The following is a 16268-nucleotide window of genomic DNA, read 5'->3' as shown; positions in this document are numbered from 1 at the left end:
CTAGCTTGTGCCTGGGCCTGCCGTGCCGCCGCCAGAGGGAGGCGTTCGGGGAAACACCTCAAACATTTCAGGCTGGTACAGCGGGCTTGCTGTTGTTTATAAAGGCATCATCAAGTCCCCACACCAGGGAAGTGCTTGTGCTGCGTTCACTGCGTGCCTGCTGCTCGTGTCTTACTCCGCCCACCCTGACGCTCACGTGGCCGGGACGTCATCCTGCTGAAATAGGTCTTGCATCCTCCAGAGGGGAGCGATGCCTGCTGTTGGTTTCTGTGTCCCCAGCCTCAAGCCCCTGGTGGTTGTTCAGTGATCTTGCGTTCATTTGTTGAGCTGACATTAATTAAAGCTAGAGAACCTTTTACTGCCGTTTGGCTTTAAAAAGGTAAACTTTGGGTTTGGCTTCCCAGTTACATGATGTGGGTTTTTAAAGCCTCTCACTGATGGTCTTACCCATTGCCTAGTGTGGCTGAAGGTGTTTGAACCAAGTCTCTGTCCTTGTCCAGAGCAAACAAGCGTGGACACGACTTGGTGGGTGCACGGAGGCCTCCCTGGGTCCCTGTGTGCAGTGAGTGGGCGTGGGGCCAAGGGTGGGCGGCAGTCTGCCACACTGCACCCTGCGCCCCTCAGGCTCCACAGTTGCACAGCAGACCCATTCAGAGTGAGAGGGGGCAGGAGCCCTACCCCTTTGATGTAGCTTCTACAGTATCCTAGCAACTGTTTGATGTAGCTTCTACGGTATCCTAGCAACTGGTTCCTCAGCACTCGAAGCTGGAAGTTGGAGGAGTGGGATGTCCTGTCGTGAAAGAGACGCTCACAAAAGTGGACTCTCTTTCCTTGTTCAGGTGTGTTGGCAAATGGTCCGGCTGTTTTAAAATGAGAATGAAATGCTTCAGGTTATACTCCTTCAGATTGTGTCTACTTGGCTTTTAGTTGTACGCTTCTTGTTTTCTTACATCGCGAAGATCACAGCAGCTCAAAATGAAAACTGTCATCACCACCCTGAAACGTCTGCGTGTGGAGGCTGTGAGCGGCACGTGTCTCCTGCGCACACAGAGGCCAGACTGTGTGGTCTGCCCTCTGCCCTCGGGCCTGCACACGCGCCTGGCCGCCATGGGCCTTGCTCAGCCTGCCTCACTCAGCCGTCTCCTCTCCTCTCAGAGGTCAGAGTGCCTCAGTCCTGCTCTGGCCTGTTCACTTGCACAAAAAGCAAGATTGCAGGAGGTTTACTGTCACGTCTTAGAAAACGGGAGGAGAGGCGCTTGGCACGAGCCATGTGGCCTGGGAGCGGCCACATGCCCCTTGTTCCTGCTCCGCCTGGGTTGGTGAGAAAGTGGAAGCTGCCGCTTTCCAGGTCTATCGGTCACTTGACCCGCGTGGCTTGGAGATGACAGTGTTTTCTTAATTTGGCTTCTCTTGGTTACTGTTAGCATTTTAAGTGCCGCCATGTACAGTTCATTCCAAACCAGAAACAAAACTTTATGCGAACATTTATTGCCATTCGCTTTTGTCCTTAAGGGTCTGCTCCTTTGGCTGGTTGATTTAACGAACACCATTTAAAGTTTAAATCTTATTTTCACTAGGGGGCATCTCCCAAGACAGTCCCCACACCGCCACACTCAGCATCAGGCAGCCCTTCCCGACTCTCCTTCGGCACCTTGGCTCCCTTGCTGTCCATCTTCCCAGGGTCTCCTTCCATCTACCTGGCCATTCTCCCAAGTAGAGTTAAACCTTATTTATTTGAGAGAAGTCTGCCAGACTCCCAGTTGAAATGAGGCCGCTTTTTATTGTTTCGTTTATCCTGTCATTTCACATTGTAGCTGTTAGGCCAGTTAGTAGTGTGTTTATTTCTCTCCACTGAACATTCTAGGAATTTCAGGAGGACTGAGGTGTCAGGCCTTCACCTCATGGGCACTTAGCTGAAGCTGAGTTTACAGGTGAACATACATGTGCCCACCTCTCTGCTTTGCCTCCCTGCGTGGTGATTGCCTTGACTCTGTCCCTTAGTTGGAGATTGGCACAGGGAGGATGAAGAGGGAGAAGGAAGACCTGAGAAATGGTGTTGTGTTTAATGAAATCCTCTTGTGGCCTGTAATGCTGGTTGAGAAACAGTGACTCGTGAGAGGCCGCGAACGGGCGACCCTTCCTCAGGTGGAGTGGTAGCAGCTGGAGAACTAACTGCTCTTGATAACTGAGCAGACGGGGTTTCGTCGACCTGTGTGATCTGGCTTTTTCTAGGCGCCCAGGCGGCTCTGTCCATGGGGTTCTCCAGGCACGAATACTGCAGTGGGTTGCCGTGTCCTCCTCCAGGGGATCTTCCCCACCCAGGGGTGGAAGCTGCGTCTGCTTTCTCTGACAGGCGGGCTCCTCACTGCCGTGCCTCCTGGGAAACCAGCTCGCCCGGGCATGGAGCTCAGGCGGGCAGCGCTGGAGTCTGAGCCCAGGTCCTTCCTCGTCCACTCTCACTACTGCTGCTACGGACGCTGGTTGGTCCCCATTCCCACACCATCTTCCCTCCAAGCCACCCTCCACGGCTGCCAAGGAGAGTTGCCTGATTTTTCTGCTTTAGCTCTTTCAGTGGATTCTCGTCGTATAAAATGCAGACTCCTTCCTACAGCTTGAAACTCCTCTGGCCTCTGGCCTCGACCCCTGCCCTCTACCAACATCCTGCCTCCAGCCCCAGCCTTGCCCGGCTCATGTCTCCCATCTTGAGGTCACACATGGCCAATGCCACTGCTGTCTCCCCAGCGCACCAGGTGACCAGCTTCTCTTTATCCCGAGTTCTCAGCTCAGTCCCCTCCTCAGAGAAGCCGTCTCCCACCTCCCTCATCCGTGTTTTGTCCTCCTGTGGTCATTCCTGACCACATCAGCCTGAAGGTCTGTCTCTCTGAGGCTGATGGCCACCTCCTGTCTAGAACGCCAGTGCCACAGGGGCGGGGACCTGCATGTCCCGTTAGTTACTGGGTCCCCAGCGCCGAGCACAGGCCTTCATGTTTGTCAGACGAGCACCCAGATGACAGTTAAATCCTGAGGGTCTGTATGTGTGTTAACGGTGGAAGCCTGCCTTTGTATCTAAATTGCTTGCTCTCATTCCAGTGTAAGTGTCAAGAAGCGTGTTGTTCACAGAGGAGAAGGAAAACATGTTGCAGTATTAGATTTCTGAAATTGAGTGAGGTTCCCCCCAACGTGGGACAGCTATAACTTTAGAAGTTTTAGAAAGACCTGTGTCAAGGCGGAGCTTGAGACGTTAGTATCCCCCCTGCAGCCAGCTTGGCCAGGTGTCAGCGGTGCTTATTTCCAGTTAGTGCTGAAGTCATTCGCACGCCCTCAGTGCCCGCTGAAGGCGCTCTTGACTGTGAAGTGGACACCGTAGTGCTCCTCCCTTAGTGAGGGCCACAGAATCACCCGTGCCCCAGCCCTCAGCTCACCTGGTAGTGACCGCAGCGCACACAGACAGCGTGAGGCGTCCGCGGGTCTGTGCCCCTCAGACCTGTGGGCCGGCCGCTCTTGCCTGCTGACTCTGGTTGCTGCTGTGGGTGGTGGGAGGAGAGGCCACCAGCACGGGCTGGTGACCTGGGGGTTCGTTGTGCTCAGAGGCTAGTGACGTCTGGACTAAGGACAGGCGGTGCGGGTGCCCGGGCAGCCCACGTGCAGCGTGCCGACCCCTGGGAGCCCGCTGGGTCTCGTCCAGCCCAGAGCCCTCCAGAAGCCCCCGCACTGCTTGTGTTCTCCATGTAAGCCTTTGCATTTGAGAGCTGTTTTTGACCCCTGGCTATGCTTTATTCATATAAAGATGTTCTTAGTACCAGGCAAACAATAATCTTCCATAATTTAGATGCAGTTACTTACATTTTTCTGGGCTTCCCAGATGGCTCATTGATAAAGAATCTGCCTACAGTACAGGAGATGCAGGAGACGCAGATTCCATCCCTGAGTCGGGAAGATCCCCTGGAGGAGGGCCTGGCAACCCACCCCAGTGCTCTTACCTGGAGAGTCCCGTGGGCAGAGGAGCCTGGCGGGCTACAGTCCATGGGGTCACAGAGAGTCAGACACGATGGAGTGACTGAGCACACATGCACCTTTTCTACTCCAAACTTGAATTTCATTTTAAACTGTTCACTGTTACTTATAAAGATGTTTTGTGGAAGTAATCACTCTGACCAGTATCTGAAGGCTTACTTTATCTTTTGAGAGAAAGGGACTGTGTTTCAAGTCTTATATAACCTGCCACTCCTTCCCCTGACGTGTAGGCAGAGCTCAGAAGCTTGCAGTCACCCTGGCCGGAAGGGACCGCTCCAGGCCTCCTCCAGGTCTCCCCTCACGGACTGGTCTCCGCGCCATGGACAGGTCTCCCCTCATGGACGGGTCTCCCCTCATGGACTGGTCCCCCCTCATGGACGGGTCTCCCCTCATGGACTGGTCTCCCCTCATGGACTGGTCTCCCCTCATGGACGGGTCTCCCCTCATGGACGGGTCTCCCCTCATGGACGGGTCTCCCCTCATGGACTGGTCTCCCCCCCCATGGACTGGTCCCCCCTCATGAACTTGTCCCCCCTCATGGACTGGTCCCTCCAACATGGACTGGTCTCCCTTCATGGACTGGTTCCCCCTCATGGACCGGTCTCCCCTCATGGACCGGTCCCCCTCCCATGGACTGGTCCCCCCTCATAGAGTGGTCCCCTCTCCATGGACTGGCCCCCCCCATGGACTGGTCTCCCCTCATGGACTGGTCCCCCCTCATGGACTGGTCCCCCCTCATGGACGGGTCCCCCCTCATGGACTGGTCCCCCCTCATGGACTGGTCTCCCCTCATGGACTGGTCTCCCCCCCCATGGACTGGTCTCCCCCCATGGACTGGTCCCCCCCCCCGACCCATGGACTGGTCTCCCCTCATGGACTGGTCCACCTGCCATCGACTGGTCTCCCCTCATGGGCTGGTCTCCCCTCATGGACTGGTCTCCCCCCCCATGGACTGGTCTCCCCCCATGGACTGGTCCCCCCCCCGACCCATGGACTGGTCTCCCCTCATGGACTGGTCCACCTGCCATCGACTGGTCTCCCCTCATGGGCTGGTCTCCCCTCATGGACTGGTCCCTCCTCATGGGCTGGTCTCCCCTCATGGACTGGTCTCTTCTCATGGGCTGGTCTACCCTCATGGGCTGGTCCCTGAGGAGGGCTTAGGGCAGAGGGGCAGGGGCTGGAGCCCGCGTCCAGACCAGGCCAACCCCATCGGGTCCTCTGCCTGCTGGGTCTGTTTTCTCGTCAGTAGAAGGTTTGGTATTACCTCCCGCGAGTGCTATGCTGGTGAAGGTGGAGACTTTCTGTCAGTGCCTGGAGTGGCCCTGCGGGTGATCACACCACTAGCTCTGTTATGTTTATTATTACTCTTATGACTTCATGCAGATAAATATCAGTGGCTTATGTGAGAGACACTTAATTCCCCTGCAAAGCTTTGCTTACATTGATTGAAGCTAGAAATTTGTTCAGGCTAGCAAGTCCTTTCTTCCAGAGAGCAGAGTGCTGTGGATATACCCTCTCCCCTGGCAGCAGGCCCTTGAGGGTCCCTGCCTCCGCCAGCTGCTCCTCACAAGTTGCTCTCCGTCAGGGCCCAGCGACCTCCCGGCCAGCGGAGCCCCTGATGTAAGCAGAGCCTGGGTCCTGGCTTCCCTTGAGCAGTTCACTGTGTCCAGAAGGCCTCTCCCGGAGGAGGTCTCCCTGGAGCCTGAAGGCTGAGATGGTGTGGCGGGGGCCTGCCTGTGTGCCGTCGGCAGCATCGCAAGTACCACTCAGCTCTGGCGGGACTGAGGTCCGCCCCTCTCAGTGGACGGAGGCCAGGTGCCCTCAGCATTTACTGCCCCCTCCTGGGAGGGCGTGCACACGCGTGAGCACACGTTCCACAGAAGGGTCAGGGTAAGCGGTGGCGGCAGAGGGAATGAGAGCCGTGGCGGGCCCTGAGCCGGCTGGCCCTGCCCTGCCCCGTGCCAGGCTCGTCAGTCTAAGACGGGACCGAGAGCCCCTGAGCACACACGGAGCCGCCTGGCGGCCCAGCCCTCTGGTGTGGTTTGGTTAGATGCGGCCTCGCTCCGTCCCAGTCCAAGACCCGTTGTAGGGCTGATGCCAGGCCGACGGCCGCTCCACGCGGCGCTCTGAAGTGGTGAGGTGGTCCCGGAGTGTGTCACGGACGGAATTAGCTTCAGGCCCGGGGGGCCCTTTCCCACGGAGCCCGTGGACGTGAGGTACCTGCCCGCCAGCCCCCACTCACCACAGGGCTTTGGAGTGGGGAGCGCGGGGTGGCCGCGGGCTGAGCAGGGTGTCATCTTCATGACTTCGCCCCACACTGACAGGCTCTGAGGCGGGGCGGCGGCGGCAAGCTTCGGAGGCTGACGCCTGACCCGTCTGGGCCCTGAGGGCCGAGGGCTCATCGCGGCTGGGGCCAGGCTGAGGACAGCGGCTCCTCTCCCACGTGGTGGTGCAGGGAGCCTGGGGAGACGGCAGGACAGCTCTGGCTCCCGAGTGGAGAGGAGCCTTCGAGCTGTGACTGTCCCCGCCTGCACGCAGTCGTAGATGGGAAGTCAGCCGTGCGCACGGAGACTGGTGAATGCAGACTTTGTTTCAGAATCATTCAGACACAGGCGGGTTGTGTTTCTCTGGTGGACACTTGTGTGCTGGGATGTTTCTCTGAGAATTCAGCAGCGTTTCCCTGGGCCTCTGTGCCACTTCCTTTGATGTTCTAGTTCCCTGGGCAGTTGGAGTCTAAAAAGCAGCCTCATCCTTCAGAGCAGAGGTGCTTCCGAGACGACATTCTGCCTCAATAAAGACTGAGACTCTGCTCCTTCCTGTAGCACCTGCGAAACACGAGTGTATTACTTTATTGTGATTGTGACCTTCAGTTTTCAAATCTGGCAATAATTTGCTCCCTTGCACTTTTCTCTTGGGGCTTCCCTGGTGGCTTAACGGGTAAAGAATCCGCCTGCAATGCAGGAGACCAGGGTTCGATCCCGGGGTCAGGAAGATCGCCTGGCAAAGGACATGGCAACCGTGCCATTCCATATTCTTGCCTGGGAAATCCCACAGCAGAGCCTGGTGGGCTACAGTCCATGGGGTCAGGAAGAGCGGGGCGCGGCTGCGTGCTGGCGCGCCCACTTTTCACCTCCCCTCGCCGTGCAGTGCTCGTTCCCTGTGTTCAGTAGTAGCCGTCATCTGTGAGTCGGTGAATGAGAGGGCACACACGCTGACTGGCACTCACAGCTGTGAGTCAGTGAATGAGAGGGCACACACGCTGACTTGCACTCACTGCTGTGAGTCGGTGAATGAGAGGGCACACACACTGATTAACACTCACTGCTAGGACGGACTCCAGGGCCTCGAGCCGTCTGCGTCGGCACGGCATTAACACACCTGAGCCGCAGAGATGTGCCCTCGGATTAAAATGCAGAAACGCCAGGGAAAATTAGACCCCAGACAGACCAGCAGTTCGGAGAAGGAAGAGAGAGCCAGCACGGGTGGTTTGTGGTGGGGACTGAACACACGCTGGTTTCCAGCGCCCTGCGACGGGGCCGGTACGCTGTCTGCCCGGTGAGGACTCTGACTTTCTGAGTGAGGAGAGCCTGTAGTTTAACTGAGTGAAGTGATGGTTGGAGACGAAGGCAGAGCTTGGATGCGGGTCACCACGCAGTAGTGTCCCGACGTTTGGACACAGCTCAGCCCTGCAGATGGGGGTGGCTCCTCATTAACGGACAGCAGCGGTGTTTTTCAGACTTATCTCCTCCACGAGGACCCTCTCTCCTGGGTCCCCTGCGTCACAGGTAGGTTGCCCACAGTCCGAGGAAGCCCGTCTCCTCCCTGCCCCATCCCCACTCGGGTGGCCGCTGTGGTTTGTTTGCACAGGTTCCTACTCCGGCGGCAGCAGCCTTCGTGGGGCCTGGCCTTCCCTGCCAGCAGTTTGGGAAATGCCTCGTTTTTTTTTTTTTTTTTTTTCTCAGAAAGTAAATACTTGAAGAGCAGAGCAGAGGCTGGTTAGGGCACTCCTGCAGACGGGATCAGGGTCAGAGAAGTGAGCCCACTGGGAACACGGCCCCCAGGCACTCACGGCCTCTCCGACTCACGTGGCCGGGAGGAGGCAGGACTGTTGTCACTCGGTGGGAAGAGGAGTTGCCCTCAGTGTCCCGTTCCCGCCCTCCTCCCCTCTGGCTGGCGGGAACTGCCGTATTTTGAGGTGTTTTGGTTTTCAGTAACGTGAAGCATTTCGAAAGTCTTAGAACTACTGCTTTGCACTCTGAAAAATTCTGCCATTTTAGTCAGTCTGAGAAGATACTAGCTTAGATGTGGACATTACCTCCGAAGCATCCTCGTGTTGAGAGAAGTCTCAGGGCAGGTGACGATGTGGTTTTGAAGCCTAACAAGGTGGCCTGGGCGTCCTGTCCTCAGGCCGGCTTTCTCCGAGGTGCTGACGGGTGTTCTCTGCCCTGCTGAGTAGTGTGCTTTGGAAAGTTTGTTGAGTATGTAAACCCCTGGCTGTATATGGGTTTGTTGTCTAAAAATAATTCTTTAAAATATTCTGCAAGCAAAGTGAAATATAGATACTATCATAGCGTGAATGTCGGTTACGTGTGTACTAGACATAGGATGTTAAATACACACACCCTACACCTGTAAGCATGTTAATACATAAAACCGTAGATTCTACATAGTTTATGTACGTACACACACATATCCTGAGAAGTCAGTAAAATCTTTCAGCATTTAAATTCTTCTGGTCTAAATAGCTGAAACTCCAGTATTCTGGCCACCTGATATGAAGAGCCGACTCATTGGAAAAGACTCTGATTCTGGAAAGGATTGAAGGCAGGAGGAGAAGGGGACAACAGAGGATGAAATGGTTAGATAGAGTCACTGACTCAGTGAACATGAGTTTGAGCAAGCTCTGGGAGATAGTGAAGGACAGGGAAGCCTGGCGTGCTGTAGCCCATGGGGGTAGCAAAGAGTCAGACACGACTGAGCGACTGAACAACAGCAAATAGTTTTAAGTTTTTATTGCCAGTCCTTTGGAAAGTTCATTCATTCATTCAGCCGAGTATCTATCGGTTCCTTTCGTGTTCCAGGGCAGTTTGGCAGACCTCTTCTGTAAAGGGCTACTTTTAATCAGTATTTTTGAATTGCTGGGCACTCTGTCTGCATTATAGCAGTCCAGCTCAGCTGCTGCAGCACAGAAGTAGCCATAGACGGTTCATACATGAATGGGTGTAACTGTGTGCCGATAGAACTTTATTTATTATGGATACTGAAATTTGGATTTCAAATAATTTTTGTGTGTCGCAAATTGGTATTCTTCTTTTTATTCTTTCCCCAACCATTTAAAAACATGAAAACTTGGGACTTCCTGGGAGGTTCAGTGGTTAGGACCTTACTGCCGAGGGCCCAGGTTCAGTCCCTGATCGGGGAACTGAGATTGCACAAGCTGCATGGTGTGGCCAAAGTAAGTTAATTTAAAAAATATGAAAACTTTTTAACTTGCATCCATACAAAATCACAGGCCATAATTCTCACAGCCCCTGTTCTCAGCAGCTTCTTGACACTGAGCACAGTGGCCAGAGCAGAGTCCCTGTCATCATGGGGCCCCGGTCCCCGTCACTTGAAGGACTTCAGGTTGCACTGATCCCAGTAACTGGAAGTCAGATGAAAGTTGTTCTCGTCAGCAGTCCCAGGATCAGCATTCTAACTCACCGGACTTTTTCAGAGTTTGGCACGTCAATCCTAGCCCTAGGTTAGTAATGTCATGGCTGTGGGGTCCCTGTCTCCAATTGCCTCCCAGCCCACACTCCCCTGCCCCTCCCTGTCTCCTCACCTGCCTGGTGCAAGGCTGCAGGGCTCAGCGTGGAGCCGACAGTGCAGAGACGACGCACTCATGGCTGCCACTCAGGTTCTGGGTCTGGGGACCACATCTCGCTTCAGCTCTCCAGGCCCCCGGGTTCCCAGGTGCTCAGTCCATGCGCTCATCACTAGCTTTTTCAAGGCACCACGTGCTCTGGTGAAGGGCCGGCCAGACTGTGAGTCCTCACTCTGGTGCTGATCGCAGGGTTCTTTGAAGGCAGTTTGTTACAAACAGGCTCACGCCTTCTGTTTGGAGTAGCTATGGAAACGTTAGAAGCTCTCTTTCTAAAGCCGAGCAGACAATGAAGCGCTTGGAGTGTTGGTGGGATTAGAGACTCTGGAAGATGTTTAATTTTCTCCCCCCCTCTTGCTTACTTTCTGTCTCGGTAGAGAGGGAACAAGAGGGCAATGTGAATATTAACCGGAGGCTTTCATCTCCCTGTGACCCTCCAGGCTGTCTGGGTCTGCGGGGCACCCAGCCCGGCCCTTCCGGCTCCTAATGAGGGGAGTCGTGCATATTCATGAGCCGGGCCCTGGGGCTGGGATTCCTTGCTTCTCTTCAACGCAGACGTAGTGAAGGAACAACTTAAAATTAGGAACTCAGAGACCCTAGACAGTAGTGCCAGGATGTTCTCACTGGAAATGGACACGTGTTGGAGAATATTGTTGTGGTATTTGATTTACAGGCGGACAGCACAAACCCCAAACGCGGTGCTCACTTAGGTCAAGATGGAGGGCACACCTTTCACATCTAATCACGCAGTGTCCGGCAGGACTGGGTGAGGTCCGCCTTAGAGAGGAAGTAAGGTTGGTTTCACTATGACATAAAGAATGTGAAGTACACGTCTGAGTGAGACGTGCTGGGGTCTCGCTGTTTTGTGTGTTTTTCGATTTTTGGTGTTCTGGGAAATTGACCCCGCCATGACTGTGTGGCCTTACTGCCTAGACCCCTCCCACGCCCTCCACTTAACCCGTCTGTTTGCCCTTTGAACTCCGGTTTCGGAAGAAGACTGAACTGCCTCTTCGGCTTTGGGTGCCAGTGCTGCTTCCGTCAGGCTGTGCCAGGAGCCTGCTCCCTGGGAGACAGTGATGTCCCCAGAGCCCCGGCTGGGAGCACTGCCCCGGGCACTCGTAGGGTTGGTTATCAGGACGGTCGTCATTAATCTCACTGTTTCCTCCGTTCAAAGCAGTGACTGTGTGGGGTTTCTGCAGAAATGAGCAAGTGAACGGTTGGGTAAGCTGTTGAAACACCATTGCGGCATGTCCACAGAGTGCAGGGTCAGGCCCTAGACGGGCGTGACGTAAACCCGCCCCTCATCCGTCCACGCCGGATTCTGTGTTTTGTCATCCTGGACCTTTTGTTTACACGGTCCCGCTTGCTTGCCCGAGTTGCATTTATATTGGGTTACTTTCATCTCCTCTTCACCCCGCGAAGCCCTGAGTCAGGAAACCACACCAAGAGCACACAGGAAAAGCACAGCCCGTGTGGGTCACTGCGCTGCCACCACACCCCTCTACACACGCACTCACACTCGCATGCACACACGGTGGGTGGGAGGTGGTGTCCGCTCGCGCGGACATCGAGCACATGTTTCCAGCACCATGCTTGGAGCAGAGGACAGAAGGTAAATAAGCCATCGTCCTGGCCTGTGAAGAGCTCACAGGGCGTTGGGGTGGACAAAAATATGAACAAGTAAGTAAGCTCCCAGGATGTCAGCACACACCTCATCATCCGCTGTGTGTTGGGTCTAGCTGCATGCTGGGGACGAGAAAATGGACTCAGTGTGGCTCCTGCCCTCCAGAAGCTCACCAACAAATAATCAGATCAGCAGGTGCAATGTGATGAGAACTGGTGAGGGGAAAAGGAGGAGGGCGAGGGTGTTTGGAAGCACGCAGCAGGCGTGCCCGGCTCAAGCTGGCGTTGGGGCAGCCGGGACAGCGCACGTGGGCTTCCAGGAGCGGGGTCTCAGCTGCTCGCCCTGGGTGGGGAGGGGCAGGCGAGGGGGAGCGGGTCCCAGGTCAGGGCTCGCATGTGGAAAGATGGGGGGTGCCTGGCGGGGCAATGTTGCTTTGCCCTGGAACTGAGATCATCTGACAGTCCGAAGCTCTGGAAGACGGCTCTTTTCCTGCAGAGACACTCGGCACTGGCAGCTGGTGGTGACAAGACTGGCCTCTGATGCCTCGCTTGCAGAGCTAGCCAGCCCTACAGTTGTGAGGAGCTGTCAGTGCATTTATGCGGATTTCCCCTCTCTTTCTTTCAATTAAAGTGAATAACCAGGAAGCTTCAGAAAGAAGTGTTTTGGGCCTGTCGTTTAGCATTGGAGAGTTGCCACACACAGGAACTGGAACGCTCCAGGCTTACACACGGTCTTGCCCAGATTCAGCCTCAGATGCCCGCTCCTCCACTCAGTTCTCTTGATCCCTGCCTCATCTCTTTGTGCAGCAGGGAGGAAATGGGTTTGTGTGATGATGATGTCGTCCTGCATGAGAAGTGAATTGTAGTGAGTGATCCCTGCTGAGAAAGTCACTAATGTGTGAAGGTCTTTGTTCCCCGGGATCATCCTTTTCATTCTCTCCCATGACAAAGTGGGGGTTTGGTGATTGTGGAGAAGAAGGAGAAGTTCAACTTGTATGCGTTTGAGAGTCTGTGGATTCATCTCCAGAAAAGATGTACAGCCTTCTAAAGGCCCTGGGCTTTGTCGTGGGAGGGTGACAGGTCCTGGTGAGATGAGAGCATTTTCCCCACTAAACGGGCAGTTATCTTAGGATTGCATCAGCCACCATTCTTTGCCCTTTGGAAAAGGTTGGTCATTTGTACCCACCAGTGGTCTTGGTGGTCCACCTCCAGAGACCAGTGGGTCATGGCCTCCTGCAGACGCGCAGCCGTTCTGACGGAGCCCATCCGTGTGGGTCCATGTGCGCTCATGACTGCGGGCTGCGTCAGCGGAACTGAGAGGGAGCAACCAGCAGGCACTTCCTGAGCCCAGAGCCGCTGGTTCCCTGTGTCCTGGCTCAAGTACACGGGCTCATCTGCTGGTTTCCTTCAAGGTCAATGAACTGGGGGCAGTTTGGTTCCCGCGCTTTGTGCGCATGGAGGCCTTTCTGTGCGACACTCGTGCTGAGGAGAGAAGCCTCACCGCTGAGCCGGGGTTTTGGACGGGATCCGGAGCGCGGACTCTTGAGTTCAGGGACCCGTCTGATCGCCTTTGGGGGAGCAGATGCCTCATTGTGGCATCAGACAGGCCTGCCTGGGAAACACTGGTAACAAAGGAGGAAGGACTTGTTTTTCCTGCTACTGTCCATCTGGTCACGGGGCAGGGAGGCCTCTGTTCCTTGGAAAAAGTGTTTATTCCACACTTGGCACTTTGTTCTTTCTGAACCAACAGAGGGTGCCAGGCCCAGTGTTCCTGGCGTCTCTCTGTGTCCCTGGGCCCAAGACTAGGGCAGTTTTATGGAAGGACGTTACAGTGGCTGCCTAGTGCCCTCCGGAGTTCCCACAGCTCCTGGTAAGTACAGACCTCAGAGAAGAGCGCCGTGAGTCTGTGTTCCTCGTAAGTCGTCTGTGTGTGCCCGACAGACAGCGTACGCAACACCTAAATCAGGGCCAGGGCACAGTGAGGCACCCGTTCAGACTAAACAGTAAGGCCTTCGCAGGCCTGCCTCGTCCCTAAAATACAGAGTGAGGGGAACCCGTGGTGACTCCCAGGGGACAGCTGTTAGCTATAACTGGGCTTACTTTAAACAAGACGATCTTCTTGCCTGATTCTACCCTAGCGTCTTTATGACTCATTCTATAATGCTCTTATTCCTTCCCTGGTGACTCAGTAACAAAAGTCCAGCACACACACTCGTGTATGTGTGTGTGTGCGCGCGTACACTCCTTCATGCGTGCCTGTGCTCACACACTTCCCATGCGGCTGCTCTGAGCCTCTGCCTCCCGCTCTGTTCTCTCAGTCCAGTGCCTGTCTGTGCCAGCTGCTGGACAGCACACGCACAGTGTTGCACAGACGTGTGTATATGTGTGTCTTTCGACTTTTGAATTATTTCCCCCTCTGCATGCATATTCACAGCACATCCTCCAGGAGAAAGTGTTTGTTGCTTCTGGGTGTTCCGGGTCATCTGCCCGTCTCCTCCTTTTCCAGTGATGCTCGGGTGAAAGCATGTTGGCAGATTCCTTCACTCTGCTCCCAGTTCTAACCCAGTGGGTGGTATACGCCATCCGAAACCTCACGGAAGACAACAGCCAAAACCAAGACCTGATTGCGAAGATGGAGGAGCAGGGTCTGGCAGACGCATCCCTGCTTAAAAAAATGGGGTTTGAAGTTGAAAAGAGGGGTGACAAGCTGATTCTGAAGTCGACTAGTGACACCCCTCAGCTGGTAAGTGTGCCAGGAGGAGGACTAGTTCCCCTTCAGTCTGGAAAGTGGTCCCCACTTCCCCATCACCTTCAAAGTGACACTTCGATGTGATTGTTTCATAAGAACATGGGTGGATGTATTTTGCCTCCTGAGACAGCAAAGAGCCCTACATTTAATTGCAAATAACTTTTTGTTCGGGCTTTACCCTGCCGTTTTCTTAAGAGAGTTGAAATTTCAAACTTGTTCTAGGGGAGAAAAAGAAAAGCCATATCAAAATTTTCACGTGGTGTAAAACTTTCTGGCAGTAATGAGACCTTCTCTAAAAGACAGCTACTGCTGGCTGCAGTGAAAAGAACAGAAAGCTCCTTGTGTGGTGCTGAATGGGTTGTTTCAGGTTTCTTTCCGTTATTTCTATCCTTGACCGAAATTCTCTTGTATTTTTTTTCCTTTGATGGTTCTTGTAAATAGCTTTGTTACATCTGCAATTTTGTTTCTTTTTTTTTTCCTCTTAGTGAATGAACTCTCCATCCAAAACAATCTGAATTTTTGGAATCTGTTTCCTGGATCTTTCGCAGTGTGTGAAATCGCAAGTGTTTGAAGATTTTATTACATACACTTTCAAGAATCTGTGAATCTTCTAGATAATAGAGTTAAATGCATATAAGCTTAAAAGTGAAAGTGCTTGAGGGTCCTTTTGATTCTTTGCTTTAAAAAATGTAGCTGTCTGGTTTGCTTCTTTCCCTGTGGAATACAATGTGCGTTTAAGTGATAGATTGTACTTACTGTGGCCGCAGATAATAAATTCCTCTCGCTGAACACATGTCCCTTCTTTGGCAAAGACTTGGAAGTGCTCGGGTCCACTCTGTCCTTCCCTTCATTGTCTCCTCTTGTGGGGTTTTCTGGGCTCTGGCAGGCGGCTGAAGTGGTTTCTCACTGTGATTAATTCTAGCAATCGCTTTTCACCCCTTCTGCCTTTCCAAAACATTGACAAGACTCATTTCCAGTTAATTAATTCGAGAGATGGCGAAGAATAGAGGGCTCTCAGAGGGCTCTCCTCTTCACTTCAGGTCCTGGGCGCCGTTGTCACTGAGCTCTGTCCCTCTGGAATGTGGCTGGAGCCAGCGGGTGAGGGGACTTGTGGGCCGTTAACTCTTCCCATTCCAGATCACCCTAGACCTAGGCGTCACCAGACTCCTGAGGCTTACTAGCCAGTGCCTGCGTCAACCACCGCCCTGGCTGTAAGCGGGAAGGAAGATCTCACGGTCGTCTGTGTGTGCAGAACCTCTGCATTAAAGGTTCACCCGGGTCTTCCTCAGTTTAAAAAGCACCGGTCTCGGAAAGGCACCACTCAGTTTCAGCCGGGGCAGTGGAATTGCAGAAGTAGCTTGGGGGAGCAGGGGCATTCTGACCTGTGTCTGTCAGTGTGCACACCAGAGGAGGAACTGGATTAAATGAGCACAAAAGTCTCTGTAACCACCCAGATCATTAATGTAATCAGCAAACACTCTCGGGGCAGGTTGTGTTGTGGATGCTTAAAATGTGTTGTCTTCTAGAACAGCCGTGTTACTAAGCTAGACTGTAGCGTGAAATCTTGCACAGTTCCCGTTGAACCTTCCAAAATGAAAATGTCAAAGACCCAGCCAGGAGTTTTCCAGAAATACCGATTGTTCCAAAGTAAAGTGCTCCTAAGTCTTTGTAGCTGTACTTAAATTGCTTTGTGGCGGGCGGGGCGTTGCGGGGGGGAACCAGCTGAAGCATGTTAAGAATGAAATAAAAGGTTTCCCATATGCGGTCTGATGTCTTCTATATAACTGAAGAAATGCCAGTTGCTACGACTGTAGTCAACTATGAGTAATGTTTACTTCCCGTCCTTTGTGACATTCCTTTGGTAAAGAATCCTTTGCAAAATCCAGAAAGCACGAAGAAGCCCTTCTTCTCCGGGACACAAGGAGTTAAACTCCTCGTCTCTAACTAGAAGTCTGGCCAAAGGGGAAAGCAGTGCGAGTCCCTCTTCCTTTTAACAAGTTTGCAACAGACACTTCTTTT

The 16268-nt window shown here is 53.7% G+C and overlaps 1 protein-coding gene across 1 annotated transcript in view; it reads left to right on the top strand.

Moving 5' to 3' along the window:
- The window catches only part of ATXN10 (ataxin 10), a 142118-nt gene extending 126109 nt beyond the window's left edge, over positions 1 to 16009 (top strand). The window contains exons 11-12 of the mRNA XM_027540514.1: positions 14056 to 14243; positions 14735 to 16009. Coding sequence (XP_027396315.1) covers positions 14056 to 14243; positions 14735 to 14737 — 191 coding nt within the window. The 3' untranslated portion in view covers positions 14738 to 16009. The remainder of the gene's footprint in view (positions 1 to 14055; positions 14244 to 14734) is intronic.
- The last annotated feature ends 259 nt before the right edge of the window (positions 16010 to 16268 follow it).

This window comes from Bos indicus x Bos taurus, chromosome 5, assembly GCF_003369695.1.
Source record: "Bos indicus x Bos taurus breed Angus x Brahman F1 hybrid chromosome 5, Bos_hybrid_MaternalHap_v2.0, whole genome shotgun sequence".
In the NCBI taxonomy this organism is placed as follows: domain Eukaryota; kingdom Metazoa; phylum Chordata; class Mammalia; order Artiodactyla; family Bovidae; genus Bos; species Bos indicus x Bos taurus.
Note: the sequence above shows the minus strand (reverse complement) of the source record. Positions and strands in the feature narration are given on the sequence as shown.